The 26,187-nt window shown below is 44.7% G+C and overlaps 7 protein-coding genes across 7 annotated transcripts; 5 read left to right on the top strand and 2 right to left on the bottom strand.

Moving 5' to 3' along the window:
* Positions 1 to 403: 403 nt before the first annotated feature.
* On the top strand, positions 404 to 2,280 carry PCYB_061160 (hypothetical protein; the record flags this gene model as incomplete). The annotated part of the gene is made up of 2 exons (XM_004221283.1): positions 404 to 437; positions 587 to 2,280. 2 exons carry the CDS (start codon positions 404 to 406, stop codon positions 2,278 to 2,280), a joined length of 1,728 nt encoding a protein of 575 aa, XP_004221331.1.
* A 986-nt stretch (positions 2,281 to 3,266) lies between these two features.
* PCYB_061150 (hypothetical protein) lies at positions 3,267 to 4,946 on the bottom strand (the record flags this gene model as incomplete). The annotated part of the gene is made up of 2 exons (XM_004221282.1): positions 3,489 to 4,946; positions 3,267 to 3,332 (listed from the first exon to the last, which is right to left on the bottom strand). Exons 1-2 carry the CDS (start codon positions 4,875 to 4,877, stop codon positions 3,267 to 3,269), a joined length of 1,455 nt encoding a protein of 484 aa, XP_004221330.1. The 5' UTR covers positions 4,878 to 4,946.
* Positions 4,947 to 7,085: 2,139 nt separating this feature from the next.
* PCYB_061140 (hypothetical protein) lies at positions 7,086 to 7,946 on the top strand (the record flags this gene model as incomplete). Its single annotated transcript, XM_004221281.1, has 2 exons — positions 7,086 to 7,682; positions 7,785 to 7,946. 2 exons carry the CDS (start codon positions 7,086 to 7,088, stop codon positions 7,944 to 7,946), a joined length of 759 nt encoding a protein of 252 aa, XP_004221329.1.
* A 760-nt stretch (positions 7,947 to 8,706) lies between these two features.
* On the bottom strand, positions 8,707 to 12,493 carry PCYB_061130 (DNA polymerase delta catalytic subunit; the record flags this gene model as incomplete). Its single annotated transcript, XM_004221280.1, has 2 exons — positions 8,707 to 11,991; positions 12,299 to 12,493. 2 exons carry the CDS (start codon positions 12,491 to 12,493, stop codon positions 8,707 to 8,709), a joined length of 3,480 nt encoding a protein of 1,159 aa, XP_004221328.1.
* A 3,795-nt stretch (positions 12,494 to 16,288) lies between these two features.
* On the top strand, positions 16,289 to 16,795 carry PCYB_061120 (early transcribed membrane protein; the record flags this gene model as incomplete). The annotated part of the gene is made up of 1 exon (XM_004221279.1): positions 16,289 to 16,795. The coding sequence occupies one exon, from the start codon at positions 16,289 to 16,291 to the stop codon at positions 16,793 to 16,795; it is 507 nt and encodes a 168-aa protein (XP_004221327.1).
* A 2,835-nt stretch (positions 16,796 to 19,630) lies between these two features.
* PCYB_061110 (phist protein) lies at positions 19,631 to 20,658 on the top strand (the record flags this gene model as incomplete). The annotated part of the gene is made up of 2 exons (XM_004221278.1): positions 19,631 to 19,747; positions 19,903 to 20,658. 2 exons carry the CDS (start codon positions 19,631 to 19,633, stop codon positions 20,656 to 20,658), a joined length of 873 nt encoding a protein of 290 aa, XP_004221326.1.
* Positions 20,659 to 23,331: 2,673 nt separating this feature from the next.
* On the top strand, positions 23,332 to 24,605 carry PCYB_061100 (phist protein; the record flags this gene model as incomplete). Its single annotated transcript, XM_004221277.1, has 2 exons — positions 23,332 to 23,511; positions 23,673 to 24,605. 2 exons carry the CDS (start codon positions 23,332 to 23,334, stop codon positions 24,603 to 24,605), a joined length of 1,113 nt encoding a protein of 370 aa, XP_004221325.1.
* Between the last annotated feature and the right edge of the window lie 1,582 nt (positions 24,606 to 26,187).

Raw genomic sequence — 26,187 nt, 5'->3', positions numbered from 1 at the left:
TTTTTTTGCTTTTTTTTTTGCTTTTTTTTTTTCGTTTCGTTTACGGCTACTTGGCAACCAGTCAGTGAATCCCATTTCAGACAAGGAACAGAAAAAAAAAAAAAAAAAAAAAAAGAATGTAAAGTAAAGTAAAGCAAAGTAAAGTAAAGCAAAGTAAAGTAAAGCAAAGTAAACTAAAGCAAAGTAAACTAAAGCAAAGCAAAGCAAAGAAAAAATCTGAGTCGAGCAGACCCGCTCATTTCGCGAACGCCCCAATGCACGTGTGTGCGTAACTTTGCGGCAGCCACCAACTTTCGGCGCTGCATAATTTACGAGGTCGTACTTTTTTTGCTAGTCTTGTTCCCCGGCGCGTGGGGCGTGTTCGCACTGGCATGTATGTTGAGGAGTGCCCATTTGAGATGCCATGGGGGCAGGCCACGCGAAAGAAGGCAGCGGAGGTAAGCAGGAGGCGGTGGTGGTGCCCTGCAGGAGGGGTCCCCCGCTCGTCTAGTTACTTCCTCGGCACATGACCGCTTCGCTTCTTCGCTTCTTAACCGCATCACTTCCGCACCGCTTCACTTCCACACCGCTTCGCTTCCCCCCGCAGGATACCGCATCGTGCGTATTTGCCCCGAGGGTCCCGTGTCGGAGTGCGACATGGAAATCTTCTTCGACTACATTGTGCAGATAGAGGACGTGAAATTACAAGACGCGTCCAGGAAGACATACGAGTCATTTATGCAGAAGGTACGAGAAGGAGAAAATAAAGAAGTACGTCTGTTAGTGTACAGCTGTCGATATGATAAACTGAAAGAGGTGCATGTGAAGCCAAGGAAGTGGAGAGGAAAGGGGTTACTAGGGATGAATATAAGTTACGAAAAGGCAAATGCGATGAAGGAAGGGATTCAAATTGTAAGAATTGAGGATGGTTATTTAGATATAAAAAATAAAATTACAGAGAAGGAAGATATAATAATAGGACATGGAGAGAATATCCTTCGGAATTTTGATGAGCTTTGTAATTTTGTGGAGGGTAATTTATTTAGCTACCATGGAGAAAGGAAAAAGGCTCCACTGGAGTTATCCTTTTATGTGTATAACAAGGTGAGGGGAGACGTGAGGATGGTTAACTTGAAGGTGGACCCCACGTGGGGAAGACACGGACTGCTCGGGTGCCACCTGAGTGAAATGAATGCTTCGCTTGAGGAGGGACGGGGGGAGGCCACACTAGGGGGGAGCCATGAGATGGGCCGAGTGATGAGCAGCGAGATGGGCCGAGTGATGAGCAGCGAGGTGGGCCGAGTGATGAGCAGCGAGATGGGCCGAGTGATGAGCAGCGAGATGGGCCAAGTGATGAACCGCGAGATGAACCACGAGATGAACCCCAAGATGAACCGCGAACTGACGCAAGAGGCGACCCCATACGAGAAGTGCATCCCCCCCGAGCATGTCAGTACCGCGGAGTGGACTAAAGACTTACCCGGTGAGACGATCGAGTGGGGTGCAGAGCCATCCGTAGGAAGTAAGCACATCCGATTTGGCCGCAATGAAGCGAACGGAGAAGAGGCCGCGGGGGAAGACCCAGGGCGCCCAAATTATGGCAGGTTAAATACGCACTATTTTAGAGACGGCCGTGGTGCGGGCGCGTTGGGCAGTTCGATGAGCAGTTCGATGAGCAGATCGTTGGGCAGTTCGCTGGACAGGTCATTGGGCAACTCACCGGGGGGTGCGCAGGACCACAAAGGGGGCGGCGAAAAGAGCTACGCTTTGAGCTCCACGATAGAGGTTGAGGTTGAGGTTGAGGCTGGCGTTGCGCCTGGCGTTAAGGCTGAGGCATACGCGGAGGGGAAGCACGTCAAGCAGGCCATGCAGCCCTCACAGAAGAAGCATACGTTGCACACCCCGCCCATCTCGCCCACCTCGCCCACCTCGCCCACCTCGCAGGAGTGGCACCCTCCCCAGGAGCAGCCACCCCCAGATCAACGAGACACCCCCGCAGAAAGGTACGAAAGGTACGTGAAGAATATAAAAACATACAGCAAAGAGATGTTAGACGTTTACAGAGACATGGACGAAAATGGTAGACTCTTGGAGGAGCTGAAGTTACGGACGCTGAGGAATTTTTCTTTGGGGGGGAAGTTGGTTGGTGGCGAATGTGACTACGTCGCTGGAGAGGTGAGTGTTCCTGAGGAGGCTTTCGCAGACTGGGGGATGACGGAAGGGGACACCAACGAGAGAAGCGGAACGTGTGAAGTTGAGGTGGATGGAAAATCTCAGGGGGGAGATGGTCTCCTGATGTAGGGACAAGTCCAAATGCCCCCCCAAGTGATGCATGAAAAATGGCCGAGCAGTAGAAGCACTCTCCGTGGGGTTAAAAGCTCTACTGGTATAATTTTGTGTTCTCTATTTGGAAGGAGGGGTAGTAGTAGTAGTAGCAGTAGTAGCAGTAGTAGTAGCATGATTAAGGGCTGCGTTCCGCCCAGTAAGGTTACATGTGGGCTGGCCCGCCTGTCTATTCAGTTGGGGTCTTAGTCTTATAACGCGATTCGTCATATGTGACATGGTATTCCCATACATATACGGTCTTCTGTGTGGGAAGCCCTCGCATGAGTATGTTTCAAAACGAATAAACCGCTTTCTCATTTTTTGTGTGTGCGCTTCATTTGTCGGTCACTTGATTGGCACTGCTGTTTAATTGACATTGCTTTGCTGTTTGTTTGACGTGGGGAGGGGAGAGACGATGGGAAGAGGGGGCGCCCCCCTGCCATGGTCGCCACAACGTCCGGGACGCTACAATGTCATGGTCGCTACAATGTCCTGGACGCTACAATCTCTAATTGGTCCAATCGCTAATTCACCCAGTGTGCTTTTTTTTTTTCCCCCTCCCCCCGCTACTTTTTAAGCCATAAAAAGGGGTGGCCTTTCCAAGTGCGTCTTTTCATTTCGCCGTTGGAAGGGAATCTCCTGGCACGTTAAATGGAGTTCGCTCCAAATGCAGACCAGCCGTATTTGTTTCATTCCGTTTGACCGCGTACCGTGGTGATAGCAATTCTGTTGGTTCCTTTTTGTGTACCCAGTAGCTAAGACTCTTCACAGTGAGCATCGCTTCCCTGTGACTGCTTCGCCAACTGACACTTTTTAATTAAAACTCACAAATAATTTTTAGGGATATGTTTATCCATACTTTGAGTGAACGAGGAGTCAAGTCGTGTGAGATTGCGTGTGGGGAGTCTTCCCTCCCATGGAGGTGGTGAAAAAAAAAAAAAAAAAAAAAGACTATAACAGGGTCATAGGGCGAGTTTGTTAATCTCGTTCAGTTGGTCCTTCAGATAGTCGTCGCTCCATCGTTTGCTCTGCAAGGGTGGAGAGAGAAGTGAGGGTAGCATGACTTAGTGTATCGATGGTGTCCCTATCGTGGGATTAAATTGCAGAATGGTGCATGTCCTACGGGAGGGGAGGGAAAAGAATGACCGTCCTGCTACCCCTCCGGGACCTTCTCTCCTACAAACCTGCTCTGCGTAAAAGTGTCGGTCGCGTGAACCATAGGGCTGATTACATCGATCGAGGACACTCAAACTGGAGAAACTTATGTCGGGTCTGTCATGTACAGTAAACTCGTAATCATTTTTGTAAAAAAGGAAATAATGGATTATATCCTTCTTCGTCTCAAGAAGGGAGTTATTCAGGTAGGTACATTTGAAGGAGTGATCCGTGTCTTTAACCAAGTAGGAGGTGATTCCATTAAGGAGATCCGGACAGGAAATGAAATTCGCTATGGCATTGGTTTCAATATTTAATGCTTTTATGAGGAGCTCCGAATCGATGGTAAGCTTGAGTTCAGCTAAGCTTACTTCTTCCTTTGTGGTTGGAACTACCTTGTAACTATTTTGTATCATCTGATTATATAGCTTTTTTGTGACTTGGGCTTTTTTGAGTAGGTCCATTTTGTGGGTTCTAAGTAGGTGGAGAATTTCAAATGTTAGATGTGCCGCTATAGGTGGCTGCGAACAGATCTGTTGGTATGTTTTTTCTGCCCAGAGGCGAACCCGTTCATCAGAATGGGTTCTTTTCCTAGATGCATCTAGCTTAGCCATAATTTGCATCAGAGAGGGGTACTTAAAATGGTCGTGAATTATTTCTTCGTAACATTTTAAGGTATAGATTTTTGGGACTTTCAAAAAATGTTCTTCCAAAAGGAGGTTGGCATCTTGTTCGGACACCTCTAGTTGCGATTCTGATGTGAGTTCCATTAGCTCTAGACAGTCTTCTGCTAGCCACCTTTTTGTCAAACCGCACCACATAAGGTCCGCAGATTGGATTACCTGGCCTGTTAGGGCTAAGTAGAATCCAATAGATCCTCTCAAATTGGCTAGCACGTAGGAGATGCCACCATAGGGCAAAAAGGAGTACTTCAAATTGGTGTAGGCATATGAGGAATGAAAATATGAAGCGCTGTTATTAGCAAGGAAGGGTATGAACCCTCCGGAGCCTCGAACGCTACCGTTACAGTACACTATGAGTGGCTTCCTATATGAAAAGATGAGATAACTTAACTCATTAATGTTGTACAGAATTTTTTTCAAAACATCTGCATGCTTGTTGTTTTTCCCTTTTTGATACACTTCCACGATTTTGAGCATGTCCAATAAATTGAAACCGTAATTAAACGACTCGTTACTGATCGATGTTATGAAGGTAAACCTTTTTGTGAAATTGATCTCTCCATTTAGTAGCTCCTTATACAACTGGTTAATACACTTTAGGTCCATGTATTTTTTGTTTATGAGGACTGCGTTCATTCCTACGTTGTTCCGGGTGTATACACACTCGTCTGGTGATGCTCTGTTCAGGTAGTTTGTTTTGTTCGGTTCTTCGTTGTGAATTTGGAGAGGGTCCATGTATATGTCATCATCTTTGAAGATGGACGTTCGGATTCGCTTTCTGTCTGTGCTCCATGTGGGGCGTCCCTTGACGGGCATATATGGGCGGCAGTACGCATTGGCGCATGTGGTGAGGTGTTTAAGGTGGGGGTCCTTCACCAGGTGGTTACACTTAAGGCGCCGCATTGTGGGGCGGCATTGTGGAGAGACCGTGTGGAGCGACAGTGTGGAGCGACAGTGTGGGGCGACAATGTGGGGCAACAATACGGGGCAACAATGCGGGGCAACCATGCGTGTTAACTTTATTGTGCTGCATTACAGCGGCGTGTTTTCCCCTTCTGGAGAGGGGCCCCTCCGCCATGCGGTCTCGCTGGCACGCCTGTCCCGTTTGCAGCACTGCCGTAGCCCTCTCCTCCGCGGAATGACTCTTTCACGTCAGCATGAACACATTTTTGTGAGGCAGAGAGTTTAGGGTATATTTTCCCAGTCCCTGCTTTTTCCCCCTTTTTTTGCCATTTTTGCGACCCATTTGTATTTCTTCTCACCGCGGTGGGAAAAAAAAAGTTCGACATATTTTTTTCTTTTTTTATGGGAATTATTTTGAAAGGTTCCGCTCCGTCGCGCGGGGGCATCAATGCCCGGTTCCGCGCGGTGGGGTAGCCCAGTGGGGTAGCCCAGTGGGGGTAGCGAGTTGCGTGTGGGCATTCGAGAGAATTCGTTGCAGCTTCGCCTGGTCCGTTTGTATGCCCCTTTAGGGAGCTTCGAAAAATGTCGACAAAAGGTATAACCCGTTCAGGCAGTTTTGCAAAAAAGTGCTCGTTTTTTCGCCAATGTTCACAAACGGTATGACCCGTTCAGGCAGTTTTGGCCCATTTTTGTGACTTTTTTTTGCGATCGAGAGAAGTTACACCAAGTATACGAGTTGAGCAAACCCAGCTGGAGAAGCAGCTACGGATTAGCGGCTAAGACATTTTACCGGTCAACGTTGAGCATATTTTTAAAGCCATTTTTCCTCCACCGCAGCGTGTACTTGTTCCCCTTTTGAAAAATTGCGTTGCAGGATATGATATGCGGAAATGGGGGGCAGCCATTTCAGGCGAGGTTTTGCGAAAGTTTTTTAGGTTAAAAGAAAGGTGAAAAGGTACCTCCGGGAAATGTCCCAAATGTGTTGCATATGCCAAGTGTGCAACTTTTGTAGCGTTCCGCTTTTGAGCAGTGTTAATTAGGAGAGCCCTGTTAAGTGGCGCATGTCCTTCTACAACAACTCACCTGCCAAGTGGTTTGCGGTTCCCGCGGCGTGCGCAGCGCCGTACAGGAACTCCAAATGGTGAAGAGAAGCATTCCATTTGGGAAATCCCCCCAATTCTGAGAAATAAGTCTGCATGTAGAGTAGCATATTGGGGAGGACATGGCTAACGGTATGATGAGAAAAAAAAAAAAAAAAAAAAAAGGTAGTACATTTCAAGTGTGCCCAATAGGAAGTGATAAAAATGTAAAATGAATTTTCCCCACAATTGATGATAAAACCGTGCTGGGGAAATGCAAATACAAATTTTTTATTAGCAACAAAATTTGCAAATTTTTCCTTTTCCGTGGTCTTTTGCCATCACTGGGTATAGCATGCAACTGGGTGCGGTGAATTTGTTTCCACATTTTCATCACTTTTTTTTTTTGTTTTTTTTGGAAGACTCCTTTTCACGTTATGCAGTTGTATACTCCCTATTATGGAAAGGACAGGCCGATCGTTTGGGAGTCCCCCACATTTTGTTCTTTTCCGTTTTGAAAGCAGATCGTGGTTAGCTGTCACGTAAGGTGTATGTGTGTGTGTATGTCCGTCTTAGCATATGCACTCATTTGTCTGCATTTGCATTTTTGCGTTTCCGTGTTGCGAACTTTTTTTTACGTGTATATGTACTGATTGAGCATTTGCGTGTACGCGCAACAATTCAAAGAGAATCTCCCCCCACCGATTACCAAAAAAAAAAGAAAAAGGAGAGTTAAGACGGACTATTTGTCTTTTGCGAGGTGACCACGAAGTAGAGTTCATTCGTTTGTTCGAAGTGGCAAGTGAGAGGCACAGTTGTGTTGTTTTTTTTTTTTTTTTGCGATCCCAGTGGGTAAGAAGCGCAGGCGTGCAGCCCCAACGAGTGGAAACATCGAGCGGTGAAACTTGCCACCTGTCCAACGTGCGAATAATTGGAAGTGTGTTGAGCATACCCCCCAAAAATGAGGTACTTGAAAAGGTGCAAGATATTCTGCTGCGTGTACCTTTTGGTGGCAGGGATCGGAACACTGGCCTTGAGAAAGACCAAAGTTGATGGGGGTGCCATAGGCATACAAGGGAAAGCAAAAGGGGGAGACATGCAGAAGGCGAATGGGGAGGACGTGAAGAAAAATGGAACGGAGAGCAACCAAACAACTGCCAATGCGTGTAGTGGTAATTACAACAAAAGTGACGAATGGGGGGGGTGCCCAGTGGACGCATCAACAGCAGGTGGAGTAGAACAGAAGGAAAAGAAGCAAAACGAGGAGAAGGTGCAAAACGTGGAGACGGTGCAAAACGAGGCTTCGAATGGGAAAAGCTTTCTGGACAGTGTCGTGATTCCAGAAGATGCGTTCGAAAGTGCCAAAAATTTGTGCGAGTTTGTTGTAATAAAAAGTAAGCAATTTAAAGAATTTTGCAAGCAGTCCATTTTTTTTAAAGAGATTCAGCTTCTAAAACAGAAGGATCCGAAACTGTATGCACAGATAACAGGTGAGTCGTATGAGAACGAAGCTACCTCTAGCTTCCAAGTCCTAAAAGATGAGGGAGATAGGAAAATCGTAATGGAGGACGACAGACATAATCCGAAAATGTCAATTTTTTTTTTATTTCAAAAAATGTGCGTTGGGGGGATCCCTTTGGCGTGTACTAACATACTTAAGGTGGATAACGTGTTCGATGTGAATCAGAGTGCGCAGCTGGGTGGGGGCAATGCCGACGTGGCGGAAGCGGACGACATGGAAGGGGAAATAACGGGAGAGGCGGAGGAGGGAAGTCAGGGGACCTCGGAGAGCATCACGGACTTGACAGAGGAGGGTAGTTGACGGGAGGAGCAATTAAGAGAGGGCGAAGAAATTGGCGTGGTAGGAAAATAGCCCAGGAAGACGAAATTGAGGGGGACGCAATACGTATCTCTTTTTTTCCCCCGCTCAGTAGTGCGCGCGACGCATAGCGCGGTGGCCCCAAAAATGTTTTTTTTTTCCCCCTTCTCCGTGCAAGTAACAATCCCTACTTTGCACCCTTTCTTGTGGGCGAGGGCCACGTTTGCGTGTGTGAACAAGCGCCTTTCCCAATTTTCGCGCTCATTTTTCATTTTTCAAAATTTAGAGTTTCGACTTTAATTAAGCGTTCTCCCTCGTTTGCGCTAATTCGCTGTGCAGGACGTGGTGCCATGCGCGCACCGGCATGTGCACATAAGGGAACTTTAAAAATGAAGGCGGTTCCCCCCCCTGGCGCTGCTGCGAGTTAGCGGTGGTGAGGGGGCAGCTTCGAAACGAGTTAGCGGTGGCGAAGCTTCCTTTAAAAGCGGATGGAAAAAAGGGGACGACGGCGCGCGTGCAGCAGTGGACGTGCAACAGCGGACGGGCAATAGCGCGTAGGGGGGTAGATATAGCGGAAGGCTGCTTCGCAAAGCGGAAGGCTGCTTCGTAAAGCGGCTGGCTGCTTCGCAAAGAGGAAGGCTGCTTCGCAAAGAGGAAGGCTGCTTCGCAAAGCGGCAGGCTGCTTCGCAAAGCGGCAGGCTGCTTCACAAAGCGGAAGGCTGCTTCGCAAAGCGGCAGTCGGGTTATCGCACGCCCCTCTCCCTCACCAGTCGGCGCGCAGGGCACTTATCTGCTCCTGAACGTTGGCCATGTCCTTCTTAATTTTGGCTCGCCGGTAAAAGATGGGGCAGTCCCTATTCATGCAAATGACCTCAGCGTGGAGGTTGCCCTGGCACCGTTGGCACTCAGTCCAGAGCTGAAAAAACTCATTCTGTTTGGTTTTGAAGTGATTCATTTTTTGCATATAAATGGAGAACTCCTTATTCATTTTGCAGTGGTTGCAAAGAGGGGGCTTCTTAATAGAGCTATTACAACCGATGCAACGGACTGCCTTTTGTAAAAATTTTGAGAGGGCAGTTTGGCTGGAAGTTAGAATCGTTTTGTGCCTTGTGTGTTCACCACAAAAAAGAGAGTCTGAGTTTTGCATAATAACTTCAAAAATTCTTGAAAGCGTATTTTTAATTGCATCTAGATAGTGGTTGTAATCAATGGCTAGGTTATTGTCTAGGACGTAGAGTGGATCTTCTGCTCGTTCGTATTGTGCTTGTCCTTTAACCCCTTTGACTATAATGTAGCTAACTCGATCTCCTACATTCGGGGCAGTGGCACTGTCTCTTTGCTTTAACTTCTTTGCTAACTCTACGTGTGGAAGTCGAGTCTCGTAGTCAGTCTTTCCCAAAGATTTTGTTACCACGAGGAGACTCATATCGATATTATTTGTAAGGAGGTCCTTAATTTTGCTTTTTGTATACTCTATGGCACTGTTGAGATTTTTCTCAATCAGAAGTTTATTCAAAACCGTTTCCATCATTTGTTGAATAAGGATGCAGAAGTCTCTCCTAACTGTTTCGATTCCTTTGCAATCCATTTTGTCGTGTTTTTCTGGGGTGGTGTAGAGGAGTCCAGCGTACCTTTTTTTGTTGAGCAATAGGTAAGGGCAGTAGACCTTTTCAAATTCTAACTTAATCGGATGAAGAAACTCCTTGCTTATCCTTTGTGCAGCGTCCTTTCCTAAGGCCATTGCTTCAGCAATGCTGTTGGTACCAAATTTGACCATAACTGAGTCTGTGTCTCCATAGACCACGGTGGAGTTGTATTCAAATCCGTTGCTCCTGCTGTAGTATTTCTCCACGGTTTCTTTCGTTTTATCAATCATGGATCTTCCAAGGGTGGTAATAGAGACTGCGACTTCTAAGCAAGGGAGTTGTCCCCCCGAAGCAGCACCCGTGTATCCATATACAGAGTTGGCTGAAATTTTGAGTGCCAGCTGCCTTCCGTTGAGTACCATTTTTGTAATTTTGTTCTGTTCATTTTTGATGAGAAGTTTGACTTTTTTTCTTGCATCTATTAATTCTTCTACGATTAAGGGGAGTATTCCCTTCTTTACGGATCTCTTCACAAATTTTATGTTTCCCTTTCCTTGAATGGAGGTGACTTCTTCTTGTTTGAGTCCCTCGATCTCTGAGTTATTCTTAACCAAGGTGGAGTAGCACAGATTATGTGCTATCATGATAGATGGGTACAACGATGCAAAATCGAGCGTGGAAATGGGTTCTATGTAGTACCCTTTTATGGGTTCTAAAACGGTAGCTCCTTCATACTTTTCATTGCTACCAGATTTTATATACGTACTAGGGATGACATAATTCAATTCTTTACATTTGCGGTACAGTTGAGAGGTGACTTTAATTTGTTGACCTCTCGTAAGGAGGTAAACGAAGGGGGTCCCTGTCACTCTTGCCATTTCGACGTAGTTGTATATGAACAATAATTTATCTATTAAGCGGAGCGGAAGAATCCCGTCTTTTATACAATACGTAGCGATTCTCTTCCTAGACTCAGGACTTTCATTTTGTAAATCATTCATGATGCTGTAGTGAACGTCTTCCTTCTGCTCCTTCAAGAATTCGAACGAGACGTAATTAAGAGTGTACGATTTTAGCTTGTAGTCTCTCTTTATAAGATCATAGACGTCGAATTGGATTCTCCCATTTATGTTAATTTCTTTGGTCTCATGGGTCCCAAATTGCTTGGAAGAAAAACTCGACTCCTTAACCACACTGCTGATATTTTTTATTCTTCCCAACATTTTTAACTTCTTCAAATTGAGAGCAGTACCTCTATTTAGGATGTAAGGTAAATCAAAATTTATTATATTGTAACCAGTTAGGAAATCTGGGTCAAGTCTTGTGATGAATTCACTCCATGCATCTAGTAACGTCTTTTCATCGGAAAACCAAATTACATTGGAACCAGGGATACTAGCACACTCCTTTAGAGTGAAGATAAATTTTGAGCATTTTCCAATTGGATCTCCTTGAAAGTAGAGAATGGACGATATTTGTATTATGGGATCATTTTTTGCTTCAGGGAATCCTTTTCCATCCAACTTAATACACTCTATATCGAAGGATACAATTCTTATTTTTGGGATTTGCTGATACTCATTCTCTAGTGGCATGGGTTCTATATGTTCATACGATATATCAATTTCGAAGGAGCAATTGGATATTTTTTTATGTTTCGGTCGAATGTGAAAATGGTTATTCTTGCAGAGAAGCCAAGAAGAACCCGTGATTTTTTTGTCTATTATGTAACGTAGAATGAAAGGTAAGTTAGCTTCGTAGACGATCCCACCTATGCTTTTTCCATTTACATTAACGACAGACTCGAAAAACTTTTTCAAACTAGGAACCATCTTAGGAAGGAGGACGGTGATTTTTAGGAAGTCTTTTTTTCCATCTCGCTTGTAGTACATTAGACTCTCCGTCTTCACAATTTCGATGTTCAGAATTTTTTTGTCATATATTTTGTATTGGCTATTCGCATTCAGATTGTCATTCATCATGCATTCGAGCTTTAGCAAGTCCTCCTTGTCGAAGTGGCTTGGCATTTCTACATAGAAATAGGGGAAAAAATTGTGTACGTTTACAAGGACACTATACCCATCGTTCGTCACGGTGTATATGCGGATGACCGGCACGGACACGTAGTTCTTCTCATTATTTTGAAACAACGTTCGGTAAGGAGAGAAGATATCGGTTAGGGCGCTTCCATTAGGAGTGCCATCATTTGTGAAGACCATGCTCTTGAAAATACTGTCCACTGTGTATTCTATGTCTATCTGAAAGAGAATTAAATCCTTTTGGTTGGATACATGAATGGTTCCGTTAGTGTCATAGGGACTTGGCCTTTCGTATGTCGAGAGCAGCTGGTTAAACTCCTCGATAACTACATTTTCGGGCAGCTGGTTGTTCTTCTCCTTTTTCAGCTTCTCGTACAGCATCCCGTAGGGGATGACGCTGGTGAAGGGGCACTTCTTCATGCCCTCCATGGGGTGAGGCGGTGCGACGGGGAAGCGGCTAGGGTTGGCGGTGCGACGGGAAAGCGGCTAGGGTTGGCGGTGCGACGGGGAAGCGGCTAGGGTTGGCGTTGAGAAAGAAAAGCCGCTAATATTGGCGTTGAGAAAGAAAAGCCGCTAATATTGGCGTTGCGACGGGGAAGCGGCTAGGGTTGACGGTGAGAAAGAAAAGCCGCTAATATTGGCGGTGCCCTCTGCGTGGCGGACTCTTACTTTTACACCCTGCTTGCACACTGTGTGCAATTCTCGTGGGCGTGCGCGGGGCTTCTCCTACTTGTCCGTGTACTGGTAGGCGCTCCTCGGCCAGCTGCGGGTCCGGACGGGGAGCAGAATTGGTCTTTTCTCCCAAGCGTCCGCAGGGCAGCCACGAATTAGGGCAGCGAAAAAGGAGGATTGCCCCCCTTGGCGTTTCATTCAGTTGGCACTGTGTAGGCACTACGCTCGCATCACGTTGGCACTGCGTAGGCATGCTCACCTTAACACCCTGGTCGCCATCACACTGCCAGCGTGCGGCAAATCGGTTAAGCGCAAAAAAAAAGAGGCACGCGCAAAAGGAGATGTTAACCTTTTTTTTTTTTTTCCTCCTTTGTTTGACTATATATCTTTGCTTCACCTTTGGAAAAAGGTGATTTAAAAAAAAAAAATGGAGTGTTTCCTCAATTGGGGAAGTGGCATAAGCAGGAAGGAAAAGCCGCGCTGGATGAGAGGGGCTCTTTCTTGTGCTCGAAAAAAAAAAAAAAGTGCAAAAGGGGGGTGGCTTTTTTTTTTTTTTTTTCCTTTAAATGGTTTTCCTGAGCATGGGGGAGAACACAGCGCGATACACATACGATCACAAGAGAGTGTACGGGGGGTCTGGTGTGGGGAGGACCTCCGAGGAGTATCAATCGATGAGCAGTGGAAAGGTAACAGGTGAAAGATGACCTGACCGGAGAGTTCCTCTACTTGGGTAACTTTACCCTTTCGCGAAAGTGCATGTGTATGTGCATTTTTTTTTTTTTGTCTCATTTATTTTTATCTGAAAATGCGCGAGGGAAGGGAACTTTGGGACGTATGGGAAGAGAATCAAAAGGGTCTCCCCCCGCGGAGGAGATGCGAAGGAGAAGCGGAGGAGATGTGATGGAGAAGCGGAGGAGATGCGGTGAACATGAGGAGGAGATGCGGTGAACATGCGGTGAACACGCGGAGAAAACATGCAGCGTGGGGGGGGCTCAACGTGTGTGCCTGTGTTGGATAGCCTTTCGTGCAGATCTTCACAGGGAAGGTGACCCCACCCCCAGGGTTACCCACCACAGAGGTGATTTTTTTTTTTTCGTCCCTGTTGCGTGTAATCCGCTTGGAGCTTTGGACAAATGGAGGAAAATGCCAATGTGAGGATGGTAAACAGCGAAATGGACGAAGAGATGAACCTGCTCAGCGTTATATGTGTACAAAATGGAACCCACGAGGGGGAGAATATTTTTGAAGATTTCCCTTTTGTTATAATAATTGTATGGACTTGCACGTTGCGGAAAAAAAAAAAAAAAAAAAATGAGGAGTGACTGATGGGGCGCATTCCCCCCCTTTTACCTCTTTCCACTTTAAATTTCCACAAAGGAGGTTCTCCTTTTATTTGGTGTTTTTTTTTCCGTTATTTACGCTACACGTTTATTCGCCCTTCGAAGGAGACCCAGCTGACGCAGTTCCCATTCCGGCATGTTTTACGCAAGAGGTATATCCACAGGGGGGTTTTCACAAAGGGGGGGTTCCACAAAGGGGGGTTTACAACAGGTGTATAATTTGCTTCGAATGTACGATAGGGAAGACACAAAAGGTTCACATTTAAAGGTTCACTTTTGAAGGTTCACTTTTTGAAGGTTCACTTTTGAAGGTTCACTTTTGAAGGTTCACTTTTTTTGCATTTTTATTTTTTTCCTTTTCTTTTTACGAAACGCGTTTAGCAGCATGTGGCTGCTTATGATTGTCCTCCTTTTTGCGAATAGCGATAATGGAGACCTTTTTTTTCGGAGGTGGACATACAGAGAGGGGAGAGGCAACTGATGGGTCTCCCCATGCAGCTGAGCATGCGTAACCAAACCGATGCAGTGTTTGTTTAGCTCGTTTGGATAATGCGAGGCAAAGGATGTATGGGGAGCAATCGAGGGGCTTCCCCTTGGTTGGGAGAGCTGATGGATGACGCGTCGAGCACTTGGTATGCCACGTGTGCACGCATGAAGAGTTAAGAGAAAATTACGCTGATGGTGAGGGCAGCGATGGTAATGGCCTGTTTTTCCTTCTCCTCCCTTTTCCCATCGCGAGATTTTTTTTAAGGGGCCCCCATGCGCGCTGCATGCATCAGCTTGGTAGATTGTGTGAGGGGCCATTTATGCTAAAAGGAGAGCATTTTAACGAGGAAATATTTTTTTTTCGCACACCTCTCCGATGCCCTTTTGTTATTCCACGGGAGGATGCTCATATGTGCCTATATAGGTTTTCGCATGCTCAGACTCAGGCTTGTTCTGTCCGATCCCTATTTTATTTTATTTAATTTTATTTTATTTTATTTTTTTTGCAATGAGGGGAACGCAGTTCATCGTGGGGCCACTCACCGCGCAGCGTTTGGCATTTGGCATATGACGTGTGACATGTGGAAGGGGGGGCGGTCGCGTTATGCCGCTCCTGTTGCGCTGCTCCCGCGGTTGATCGTTCGAGAAAAAAATGGTCACTTCGATGACGGTCAAAAGGAGAGTGGCGCCTTTTTTGCGTAAATGCAAATGCATGCAGGGGAAGGGAGTGAGCAGAGGAGGGACGCAGATCGGCCTCTCTCGCGAAGAAGAATGATGCAGATCGGCCTCCCTCGCGCAGTGGGGAGAGCCCCCAAGTGGGCGTAAAAATGGTGAAGAAATATTTCCCTTAGGGAGTCACTGAATGGTGGGGTGAAATTCACCTGATTGTGCATGCAAAATAGGGGGGGGTGAAAAAAAAAAAAGCAAATTGACGCGCTATCGGATGAGCATACTACGATATTGACACATCATCAGATTAACTAGGTGATGAGGCGGAGGAAAAAAAATCCACGAAGATCCCCCTCTTGCTCCTGTCTTTATGCAGAATTGGCTAGCCACAAACACACTGAGCAATATTACATGCGCGAAATAATCGCATGCCACTTGAAAACAGAAGAAGACGAACGACATGCTTTAGTGGTTCTACATCAGTTGCACATGCGTTGTTCGCCAAAGTGGCAATGTTATTGTGGGGGGAGGTAGGCACCCCCTTCTCTTCATTTCATCGTTTGTGAAGAAATGTGGTCTCATTTGAGTATCTCTCCGCCATATGTCACCACAAGGAGCTAAATATATATGCCCACTCTCGGCCTTTCCCCTTTTTCGCGTATGCACACCCTGCATGTGGTTTTGCTTCCTTGCGCGTTTATCTGTGTTGCACTTAGTGGTCTTGCGATCGTCCCGCGCCCCGTGGACGCGCCTTGGATTCGCCCCGCCGCTGGGTTTGCTTTGTATTTTGCATTTTGGGCTTGAGGTATTCTTTTAAAGGGAACGCAAAAGGGGAATCGCAAAAATGAAGTTAAAATAAATTAAAATAAATTAAAATAAATTAAGATAAAATAAAAATAAAATAAAAAAAAAATAAAAAAAAAAAAATAAAAAAAATAAAAAAAAAAAAAAAAATTAAAAAATTACAAATTAAAAAACAAGTTAAGAACAAATTAAGAACAAATTAAGAACAAATTAAAAAAAACAATTAAGGCAAATTAAAAAGCAAATTAAGTCGAATTAAGTCGAATTAAATCGAATTAAGTCGAATTAAGTCGAATTAAATCGAATTAAATCGAATTAAATCGAATTAAAACAACTTCGCTCGTTTTTCCCATTTTTCCCCCCTTCCACGTTTTTTCATTTGCCCAGTTTGTTCACTTTTCATTGCAGCTGTTTTGCTTTCTCTGCAACAACACATTTCGATCTCCTCTTTTTCCCCAAAAAACCCACTCACACTCGTACCTTCACTTTGGCTCCCACTTTTTGGAATTTTCTTCCAAAAGAGTTTTGTATACCAAGGTGTAATCCTGAAGAACGTCATTTTTTCACCCCTGCGCATTTCGCTTCTTCGTTAAAAAGCTAAGCTTTCTTGCTGAAATCAGAGCATCGATTTGCCCTTCAAGGAGTAAACATATCCGCAACGGTTGAAGGAACACCTCTACACATAAAAGAAGTATAATAAAAAAACGCGTACAGTTTTCCCCTCCCACTCCAACACGGTAAAAACGAAAATGAAGATTGCCAAGCTGTTCACCCTTTTCGCCATTTTACCCATTGTATGCTTGTTGGGAAAAGAAAATGCAGATATCATTTCTCCGAATGATGAGCTTAAGAAGGAGGGTCTGGATGTAGACAAAAGAATTCAAAAACTTTTACACAAGAGAAAATTATTAATGATATCAATAATAGCGGCGTCTGTACTCGCCGCGGGGGGAATACTCGGTGGAGTGGGTTATGGCATCATGAAACATCGCAAAAAAGAGCGCAAGGAAATGGAAGATGAGCCATTTACAGACATTCTTGATACAGATCACGCTAAGAAAGAGACAACCCCATTTAAAACGACGGCGCACACAGATTACCCCGACATGCGTGAAAATATCCAAATTCCTGTCGAAGAAGTACCCCAATCCAATGTCGTCATCGAAGAAACTGATGGTGATACAGGTGAGAAATTGGGGGATTCATTCTTTGATAGTTCATTCAATATCAATGTTACAGACTCTCCCATTATCTAAAGCGCACTGTCTACGCCGCGGGTACGTCCGTACCTGTGTGGATAATGGGAAGTTGCGATCCTTGGATCCATTGGTAAAAAAAAAAAAAAAAAAAAGAGAGAGAGAAAAAAAAAGAAGAAGGTGATAAATAGAAGATAAACAACGCTTCGCATTATTCCTACTTCAATTTTTTTTTTTTTTTTTTTTGGGGACTGCCAATGGGTTTGGATTACTTTATCCTTATTACTCCATTGTACAATTACCAATATATTTATGTTTTTATTTTTTTTTTGAAAAAACTTCAGAATTATTTATGGAAAATTTAATAGACGAGATTGGCCAAGAAGCAGGCGAAGATATAAGAGATTAGATAATCCTGTAGGTGGGGGGGACTGACATGGGGAGAGAAGAAGGAGAAGAAATACACGTGAAATGTGCAAACACAGCCCTGTTGAGGACAAATAAACATAAACACATTAGACTCGAGGGTAGCCTTTCCCCGTTCCCCCCCTGCGAAGAAGCAGCAAGGAAGCGGCAATGAAGAGTTGCAGTGATATGGGTATCGATGGGCCAACTTTTGCTACGTACTCCCCCCGGTTGTCTACCATTAGGCGAAGCGTCCACCGTAGAAGAACCAAACGTGGAGAATAAATGGTCAAGAAGAAAAAAAAAATAATAAATAAATAAATAAATAACATAAAATAACAGTTCTACACACCAGGGACACACCTTTGCGGAAGGAAAACACCTTTTTTTCGCGTGTGCAGCGCAGGACCACGTTTGGTGCATTTTCCCAGTTTGACCAACTTAAAGAGGAAGGACTGCGCGGAGGAAGCAAACATAACATGTACAGATATATAGGTGGGCACAAACCGACGCGGCTACGTTGCCACACTTGCATTGCACTCGTTGCCCGACGCATGCTCCGCTTTGACGCGCGTTGAATCCTGTGGCCTGCGGGTTTGCTTTTACATAGAGAACGTTTTGAAGAGGAACGAAGTTTTTTTTGCATTTCGGTGGAGTGGCGCCAGCGGTTCTACAGTTCTGCAGTTACGCGATGTGCCCAGCAGTTACGCGGTGTGTCCAGCATTTACGCGGTGTGTCCAGCATTTACGCGATTGCCGGGCTGCCGCAGCGCTTCACCCCCTCCCAGTTTTGTATCATTTTTGTGATCGTCCGTTAACCTGTCCGTATGTATCTCCACAGTACGTGCATATAGAAAGCGTGCCTTTTTTTTTTCCCCTTTTTTTATTTTACGCTCGTGCGCCAGCACTGAGTAGCGAACATAAAAATAACTTTAGAGAGCGCATAAGTGAAAAGTGTACCCAAAAAGGGGAAAGTGCATGGATTGGACCTAGGGGCATTTCCTGAGGTTATAAAAAAAAAAATATGCCGTTCGAAGGGGAGACTCAAGATGATGGATCTCCGCATCCCTTCGGTTCAGGTCAAATTAAAAAGGAAACACTGATCTGTTGCACGCACGGTATGTTTATTTTCTCCAATGGCATGGCAGCAAAAAAGTAGATGAATAGATGAATAGGTGAATAGGTGAATAGGTGAATAGGTGAATGTATGCATGTGTTGTGGGGAGAGAAGTACATCCCTGTGAGAAAATAGCACCAGGGATAATAAATCAAAATTCGTGCAGTGCCGCTTCTAACTAGTTGCATCGAAACAGTGCAAGTCGGCGAAGGGAGAAAAGGATTCGATTTTCTTTGTCCTCAATTTGGGTGAATGGAATAAAAAAAAGGAGAGTTGCATTTCGCTGTTCAATGGAAAACTAGTTAGAAAAAAAAAAAAAAAAGGGGAAGCGGAAGGCTTAATTTCCATGACGTTGTTCTTGGGAAGATAAGGAGGAACGTGTTAGGCCCGCTGCTGCATATAAAAGTTACATTCGCCGAGAAGTACTTTTTCCGTTTTGGAATAGCTTCGTATGCGGTATGCTCTCCTCCGAGGGTCGCTAATTATTCCACGGTGGAGAATGCACGGTGGGATGAATAATAACGACAAAAGGTGACCACTGCGGGGGAATGAAAAAGGCGGAAGCACTCCAAAAAGATGAGCACGCGTGGTTTTTGTTTGTTTTTTTTCCCTTCGTGGGGCCGTCGTTGTTAGAAATGCATCACAGCATACATGCAGATGCACGGCGAGTTGTTCGTTTTTAAATTTTAATTCGATCTTCTCACCACAAGTTCGGCATACAGCAGTCGCCACACTTCATTATTTATTTTATTTTTTATTTTTATTTTATTTTTTATTTTATTTTTTTTTTTTTTCCTAACGCGGGGAAATTACCCCACTAGAGAAAGAAGAAAGGAGTGGAAATAAATCGCAACATAATAGAAAACGTCCAAGCGGAAAAAAAAAAAAAAAAGCTAAGCGGTGAAAAGGGAATACAGTCGGTATCCCTAAACGAAGATCCTTCGAGCACGAAGCGTCAACGTAAGGCTCGTTTAGGTCGCTCTAGTGTACTCCTTCTTGGATGGTGAAAAAAAAGGTGGCAAGTTCGAGGGCATTTTCCACCGCGAGCGCTCACAAGGATTGCTTCCTCGTGGAAATGCGACTTTGCATACGCGGGTGAAGTAGTGGTCGTTCAAGCATCGTCAGAAAGGTGATATACATAGGAGCGCTCGCCATACGAGCTTAGATACGTCATTACATACGTGCGCCGCACCCGCTGTGGAGCGCCCCCGTGGAAGACCCTCTTTATGCAGCCGCAGAGAGGAGCTTCTTCCCCGGAGTCGCACTCGACTCGTCAACACATAAAAAAAAAAACAGCTACCGACATAGGTAGATGCGTCATTAGATACAGGTGCTTTACTTACGTGTGTTTTGCCTTGCTAGCCAATAAAAAGCATGAAAATTCGCTTCCGCTCCAAGTGCGCGTCTGACAGAAGGAAGGATTTCACACCAAGTCGCCTTCTCCCCCTGCTGAACGTTTTTCTACTGATACTTTTCTATGTGGTCCTTCAGGTGGGTGAAAGTGAGGTGGGGCTTATTACATATTGTATCCCCATTTATATGGCTTCCTTCCCTGTGCACTAATTTGCGCTTTCTCCGTGAAGGCATTAGCGTAATGTAACACGCTTTACATAAAATGACCCCCCTTTGGGTTTCCCCTTTTGCAGGATGAGCAACTGTGCGAGGAAGCAACCGGTGGGAAGACACACCAAATGGTGACACGTGAAATGGCGACGCACCAAATGGCCGCTTACAGAGTGATGTCTCATCGAATGAGGACGCACCGATTGAGGCCCCACCGGATGAGAAGCCTGGATGACGTGTCTAGGAAAGGAATAAGAGGGTGCATGGATGAAGAAACGATACAGTGGGTAAAAAATGAATATGGGTTGTCGCAAAAGTTGAAAGATAAAAATTGTGAGTCAGACGATGAGTCGAATGAAACAGGGAATGGAGCAGTGTTATCGATTAGCAAATTAAGTCCAAAATATTTAAAAAAATTGGTAGGAGAAGTATATTACGACAAAATTAATGAGTTGCCAAAAAATATCAAAGCAGATGATCTTTTTTCGACATGGCATGATATTTATGGCATGGAAAAAAATGAGTTTTCAAGTGTGGAGGAGGACCTGTGGCTTGCCTGTTGTGGATTAGCTGCAGAGAGGAGAGTTTCAAAAAAAAACAAAATAAACGAATGGTTGAGAGTTTATAAAAAGCTATCTCATGATTTGATGAAAAAGGAAGTGAACGATTTTAATGACTTGCTAATTTTTATGGATAATGGTTCCTTTACAAAGCTGGACTTTACTCTCTTCGTATATTACAAGTCCATTTCGTGGAGGACGTTCAAGAAGGCTCTCTTTAAAAGGTGGAAAAAAGTTTTGATTCGCAACCTTGATGTACACAGAAGGTTAAGTGAGTAGATGCTTCCGAGCGAACAAGCAGAGGAGGTTGTCAGCTGGTCATCATCTCCGCAAGTGGTTCGGCAAATCTATCTCTTGTACGAGGAACCACTTCGCATATGCATTATTCCTCCCGTTATCTCCGAGTGTGTATATGTTATGTGCTTACTTGGTGACACATTTGGAAGTGTATCCACTGATAAGGGACCACACGCAGGGTGGAGAAAAGAAACCCTCGTCGATGGGCCCACAAAAAAATTAATGAACGACGTTGTTGATTTGGCAACTCCATTTGTTAACTCCCCAATTGGGGGGTGAAGAAGCGGAAGAGGGGAGGGAACTCCACACCCGCGAAAGGTAAAATTATTGATTATTCATTATTGATTATTTATTATTTTGGTTTTTTTTTTTTGCACGCGAGGAATATGAATTTTTATTTTTATTTTTATTTTTATTGTTATTTTTTTGTTGGACGAGACTCATTTTTACTGCAGTTTGCCTTTGCAATGTGTCTCGGTGGGGGAAGTGCCCCTTCGAGTTTATCCTTTGGGTAGAACGGCGTTTTGGGAGTTTTCTCCGTTGGGAGAACAAGTCGCACAGTGCGAGTGGGCTGGACAGACGTTCCCATTTCGAGGGAGGCGGGTTGAAAAAAAAAAGGGGGATTCTGCCGCCACGCGAGTGTTTAAAAGGGATAGCGAAGGGTAGCATAAAATATTGTTGCGACCCCTACGTCTTGGTGAGAAGGTGTGGCATAGTGTGGGTGAACCTCCCCTAAGTATGATATTCTGTGTTGAATTATGGCACCCTTTATGTGATTATTTTTTTTTTCTAAAATGGAATACTTTTGCGTGGCAAGCGGAAATGCCGGGTGTACCCTCGCGGGTTTGGGGGGCAGTTTTTCCAAAAAAAAAAAAAAAAGAGAGAAACGTACATCTCAAACATGGCACTGCGCAGGGTGAGGAAGTACCAGAAGAATGGCATACATTCCCCAAATTATGCTGCGTTGGGCATTTTACTCTTCGGTTGCTTGTGGTAACCCATTCGCTGCTATACTCATCGGTAGCACTATTTTTTTTTTCCGTTTTGGAATGGACTGTAGAAAAGGGATAGCTATGGTCCCTGTCCAGGATGGGCCTCCTCGTCATAATTGACGCAGTGCGGAATATATTTTAATTGCCCCATTTCGGCTGAAGAAATGCTACGGAGGGGTCCCTGTGGCGCATAATAATTTTTACTACTTAACAGGGCAGCGACAAAAGGTATGCATGCAATATTTCATGGCCACGGCGCATCACATGCATGTGAGTATCGCGCAGTTTATAGTTCTCCGCGCGGAAAATGCAGTAGGCTCCATTGGCACCGGAACTTCATTTCGGTGCATGCAACATGCGCGTCATGCAAGATGATTCGCGGTTTATGCGGGAGTGCTATACATGTAAATTATTGAATGCGTCGTTTATGTTCCGCTTGGTCGCTTCCTTCATTGGAGGAAAAAGCGGCTAGAGCGGTTTGGAAATCGCAGGTGGAGGAGATTATCATGTTAGCATACATAGTTATATGTAGTTATATTATATATATATTTACATATATGTATTTTTTTTTATTTTTATTTTTTACCTTTCCCTCTTGACGATCACCACAATAATACCATCAAACAGCAAGGAGAACCACCCTCTCCGTATTCTAACAATTATTTATCTGTAGATTATTCTTTCTGGCATGGTAGAATTTTTGCTTTTTTTTTCGTACCTACAGGAGAGCATACTAGTTTATGCATACGTGAAAAACGCGGTTTTGTTTTGTGTGAAAATTTGATCAGCTCATATCTGAGGCTGCGGCATTTCCCCCCCCCTGACATAGATCGATACATATAACCCCTTGTGGCTTTGTCACCACGAGGTTGGCATTTCACCTGGGAGAGCATCTTCTGCGAGCGTTTAGCATTTTTTTTTTTTTTTTGTGGGTTTTTTTTTTTTTTTTTTTTGGCATTGCTTTGCTATTTTTTGTTTCCCTTTTTGCATTTTTTTTTGTGACATTTTTTGTTAATTGTTGAGAAATTTTGTTGGAAAAAGGAAAATTATGTCATGGAGGGGGCGCATTAGTCGCCAAAAATTGGAGCAGCGCTTTAATCTGGCATGTATAGCACATATACATATATATATACATTTGTATGCATGGCTTCTGGTGCCGGCGCTCACGAAACGCGTGTCCACTGGATGAAGCAGCGCCACAGGGTTGAAGCTTTTCTTGACTCCCCGTCGGTTGCAACCACGGCAGAGTGGTGAATCCCCATTTTGGTGTCTTCGCCCCAATTGCATATCATTTTATATGTGCAGGGATTGTACCATACGTATATGTATATTCACTTGTTTAGTTTTTTTTTTTTTTTTTTTTTTTTTTTTTTTTGGTACCGGGGTTAGCTAGCCATTCGGTCCACTGCGCCCTTTTTAGCGTACAGCATAACTTGGCTAGCTGGTTAGGTTAACCTACCAAAGCGCTCTCCAACGCGGAGGAGGCACCTCTACCGTGTGTCTTATATGTACATGTATGTATTTATTTATATATAAAGCTTATTTTTTTTTTATTTCCCCCTGCTTGTCCTTCCTTTTTTTTGTGTGAACACTTTTGACCCTCCTTCCTCTCCTCGGGAGTAGCGAGAGGTTGTTCATCCTGCCCGACCATCCGAATTTCCCAATGGTAGATCTGATGTGGAAAAAATGTTCCAAGTCCTCTGAGGAAGAAAGGAGGAAGAAGGGACAGCTAAAGTTATGCATTTCTGGCGGAAGTGGAAATGGGTGTGGAGGCAGTGTTTCCATTTCCGCTTCCACACCTGTGGGTTTTTTCTTTTGCTGCGTCTTTTGCCTGGTTTGCCAAGTAAGTGGAAAAATTGAGGAACAAGTAGCGGCACGTAACTGTGTGCTGCGCGGAGAAGCGTTGCAAGAGGCAAGCGGCATGAGGCAAGCGGCAAGCGGAAAGCGGCATCTTTTGTACCGATCCACGTTTATTTGTTTCTCCCTTTTTCTTCCCCTTTGCAGTTCCTGCTGACAGGAGATTGTCCAGGTCATAACCCCCAGTGGACCTCTCCCCAGTGGAGCTCCCCCAAATGGAAATCCTCCCCATGTTGCTCAAGAAGCCTGTCCGAAGTTGTCCTGCGGAGCTTAGAGAAGTACATTGACTTAAATGACATAAAACTGCTGGAGACGAAGAGGCACTTGAGGGCCCCCCCGATAAGCGGCACGCCGAAGAAGGAGGAGAAAATAAAATCGCTGAGAAAGGAGCATGAAAGAAGTACCAACGAGGAGGGTAACGATGTATGGGGCATTGCGAGCAGCGACGCAGGGGTGGAAGTATATGCAGGGGTGGAGGCATATGTAGAGGTAGAGGAGGAGGATGATGAAAACAAAATAGACAGCGAACTACCATATGAAGACCTACTAGGAGAGGAGCTAACGGAACAGCAATTTGATAAAATGGTGGGAAAGTTACGTGGCTACATTGACATAAAAGATATGAATGCCCTTTGGAATTATGTACACACGAATGGGAAGAAAAAATACTTCAGTTTGAAAGAGGAGCTATGGAAGGACTGTGAAAATATGTCAATAAAGTACAACATCCCAGAAGAATTTACCATAAAGGAGTGGAGAAAAGCTTACCTTCATTTGAAGGACGAGTTGCTGAAAAAGGAAAGAGACGATTACATGGACTTAAAAGTTTTTATTGATGCAGGATTTAACGTCCGTTGGGAATATATTGCTTTTATTATTGACAAATATGAATCGTGGGATGCTTTTATCGACACGGCGAGGGACAACTGGAAAAAGTCACTCTCCAAGAGCTTCGAAAAATATGTGGAGGATGCCCAGGAGAAGGAAATCGAGAAAAACCCAAAGACTGGCGCAAAGGTTTCCTGCATTAACAAGTACAATGAGGAGAACAAAATTATGGTTAGCGAGATTTTGCTATGATGGCTACGTGTTTTGGGGGAGGGGGTGACCTGGGTCGACCGCTTGTCATATTTTTCCCGTGATTTTTTCGTGACCCTTTTCTGTGTTGTTTGTGTGCACTACGCGTGTGTGTTTCGACATGGGTCAGGCTTCTCCAGCACGTCGCTAAACCTTTGCTGACTTTTTTTTTTTTTTTTTTTTTGTGCACTTAACCGTTTGTCACTTTACCAACTGACGAGGCGATGGTGAGAAAAGAGCCTTAAACGAATGCAAGAAAATTGCCCTCGCTTGTTCACAGAAAAAGGACAATGGCTGGGGAGGGAGTAACATGGACGGGGGGGTCGAAAGGGTGTATAGGAGCTGGGAGTCCCAGCTGGATCGGGTGAGAGATCACGGCTCGGTTAGGAGCTTGAAGAGCGACGCGGGGAGTAGCGCTGGGAGATAAGTGTGGAGCCGCACGGACGTGAGCGAGGGTGACGTGGAGGATGACGTGGAGGATGACGTGGAGGTTGGCATGGAGGATGGCGTGGAGGTTGGCATGGAGGATGGCGTGGAGGTTGGCATGGAGGGTGAAACATTCCGTGGTGAACCAAGTTTCTTTATGGCTACCCAAGAAATGAGTGCCATGTTTTCCAGGGTGCACATAGACGAAGGGAAAAGGTTTGCCCAAATGCAACAGAACCTGAAGAACTACTGCACACGGCTAGCTAATAATTCCAGAGTATCTGCACACTATGCAGAGAAAAAAAAAGTTTCAAAATGCAAAAAGAAACGGCTGATTTTTTTTTTTCCTCGTAAGGAGAAATTATATCTTCGTAACTTAAGAGCGATAACGAAGAAGGGGTAGTTCCCTGGAAGAAAAATTTCAATAAACATTTTTGCCTATCAGATGTAAAGGAAGGACATCAGGTGGTCACTTAACAAAATGTGGGGAAACCATTTTGGAGGAGAAAATGAAGTGCTATTGGATTGGGTGAATGTGGGGGGGATTCCCATTGCACCTTGAAGACGGTTGAATTTGTTTTGAGCCTAAGCAGAAGGGGAAATGAGGGGGAGGGGCACCAAAATGGGAGTGGAGTTTTTTTGGGAGCATGTCAAATGGATCATTTAGAAATGAATCCCCTCCTATTATTGTGCAATTTGGGAATCAGCGCTACCCAGTTTATCGATCGTTTTTTTTTTTTTTTTGTGTGTCACTTTGCTTTACATGCTTGTTATTAATTTTTTTTTTTTTTTTTTTTTATAACTGAACGACAGAATGTTTTTCTTGCGCTTCGCTTCATCTATGTTGCAGATTGAACTTTTGAACCTATTTTTTGTTTTCTCCTTTTCGTGATTCTAAGTGTGGAAGCAGGAGGGGGGGTGAAATGACCCCGTAACGATTTGCATGTTGCGAGGGGGGTGGTTTCTTGCATACGCACATACATGGGTAAGAAGGCGGGGGTTGTTTCGCGCACAGGAGTTATCACTAGGTAATTACAATTTCGTTTAGCCTACTCGGTGCAAGGCCCCGGGCTGTATGGTGGGCACACAACGCAACGCGACGTCACCCGTTTTTTTTAAAGTAAAAGAGAGTGCCGCGAATTTTTCTCACAGTTTAAAG

Source organism: Plasmodium cynomolgi, chromosome 6 (genome assembly GCF_000321355.1).
Source record: "Plasmodium cynomolgi strain B DNA, chromosome 6, whole genome shotgun sequence".
Taxonomy (NCBI): domain Eukaryota; phylum Apicomplexa; class Aconoidasida; order Haemosporida; family Plasmodiidae; genus Plasmodium; species Plasmodium cynomolgi.
The sequence above is the reverse complement of the archived record's forward strand: the minus strand, read 5'-3'. Positions and strand labels throughout refer to the sequence as shown.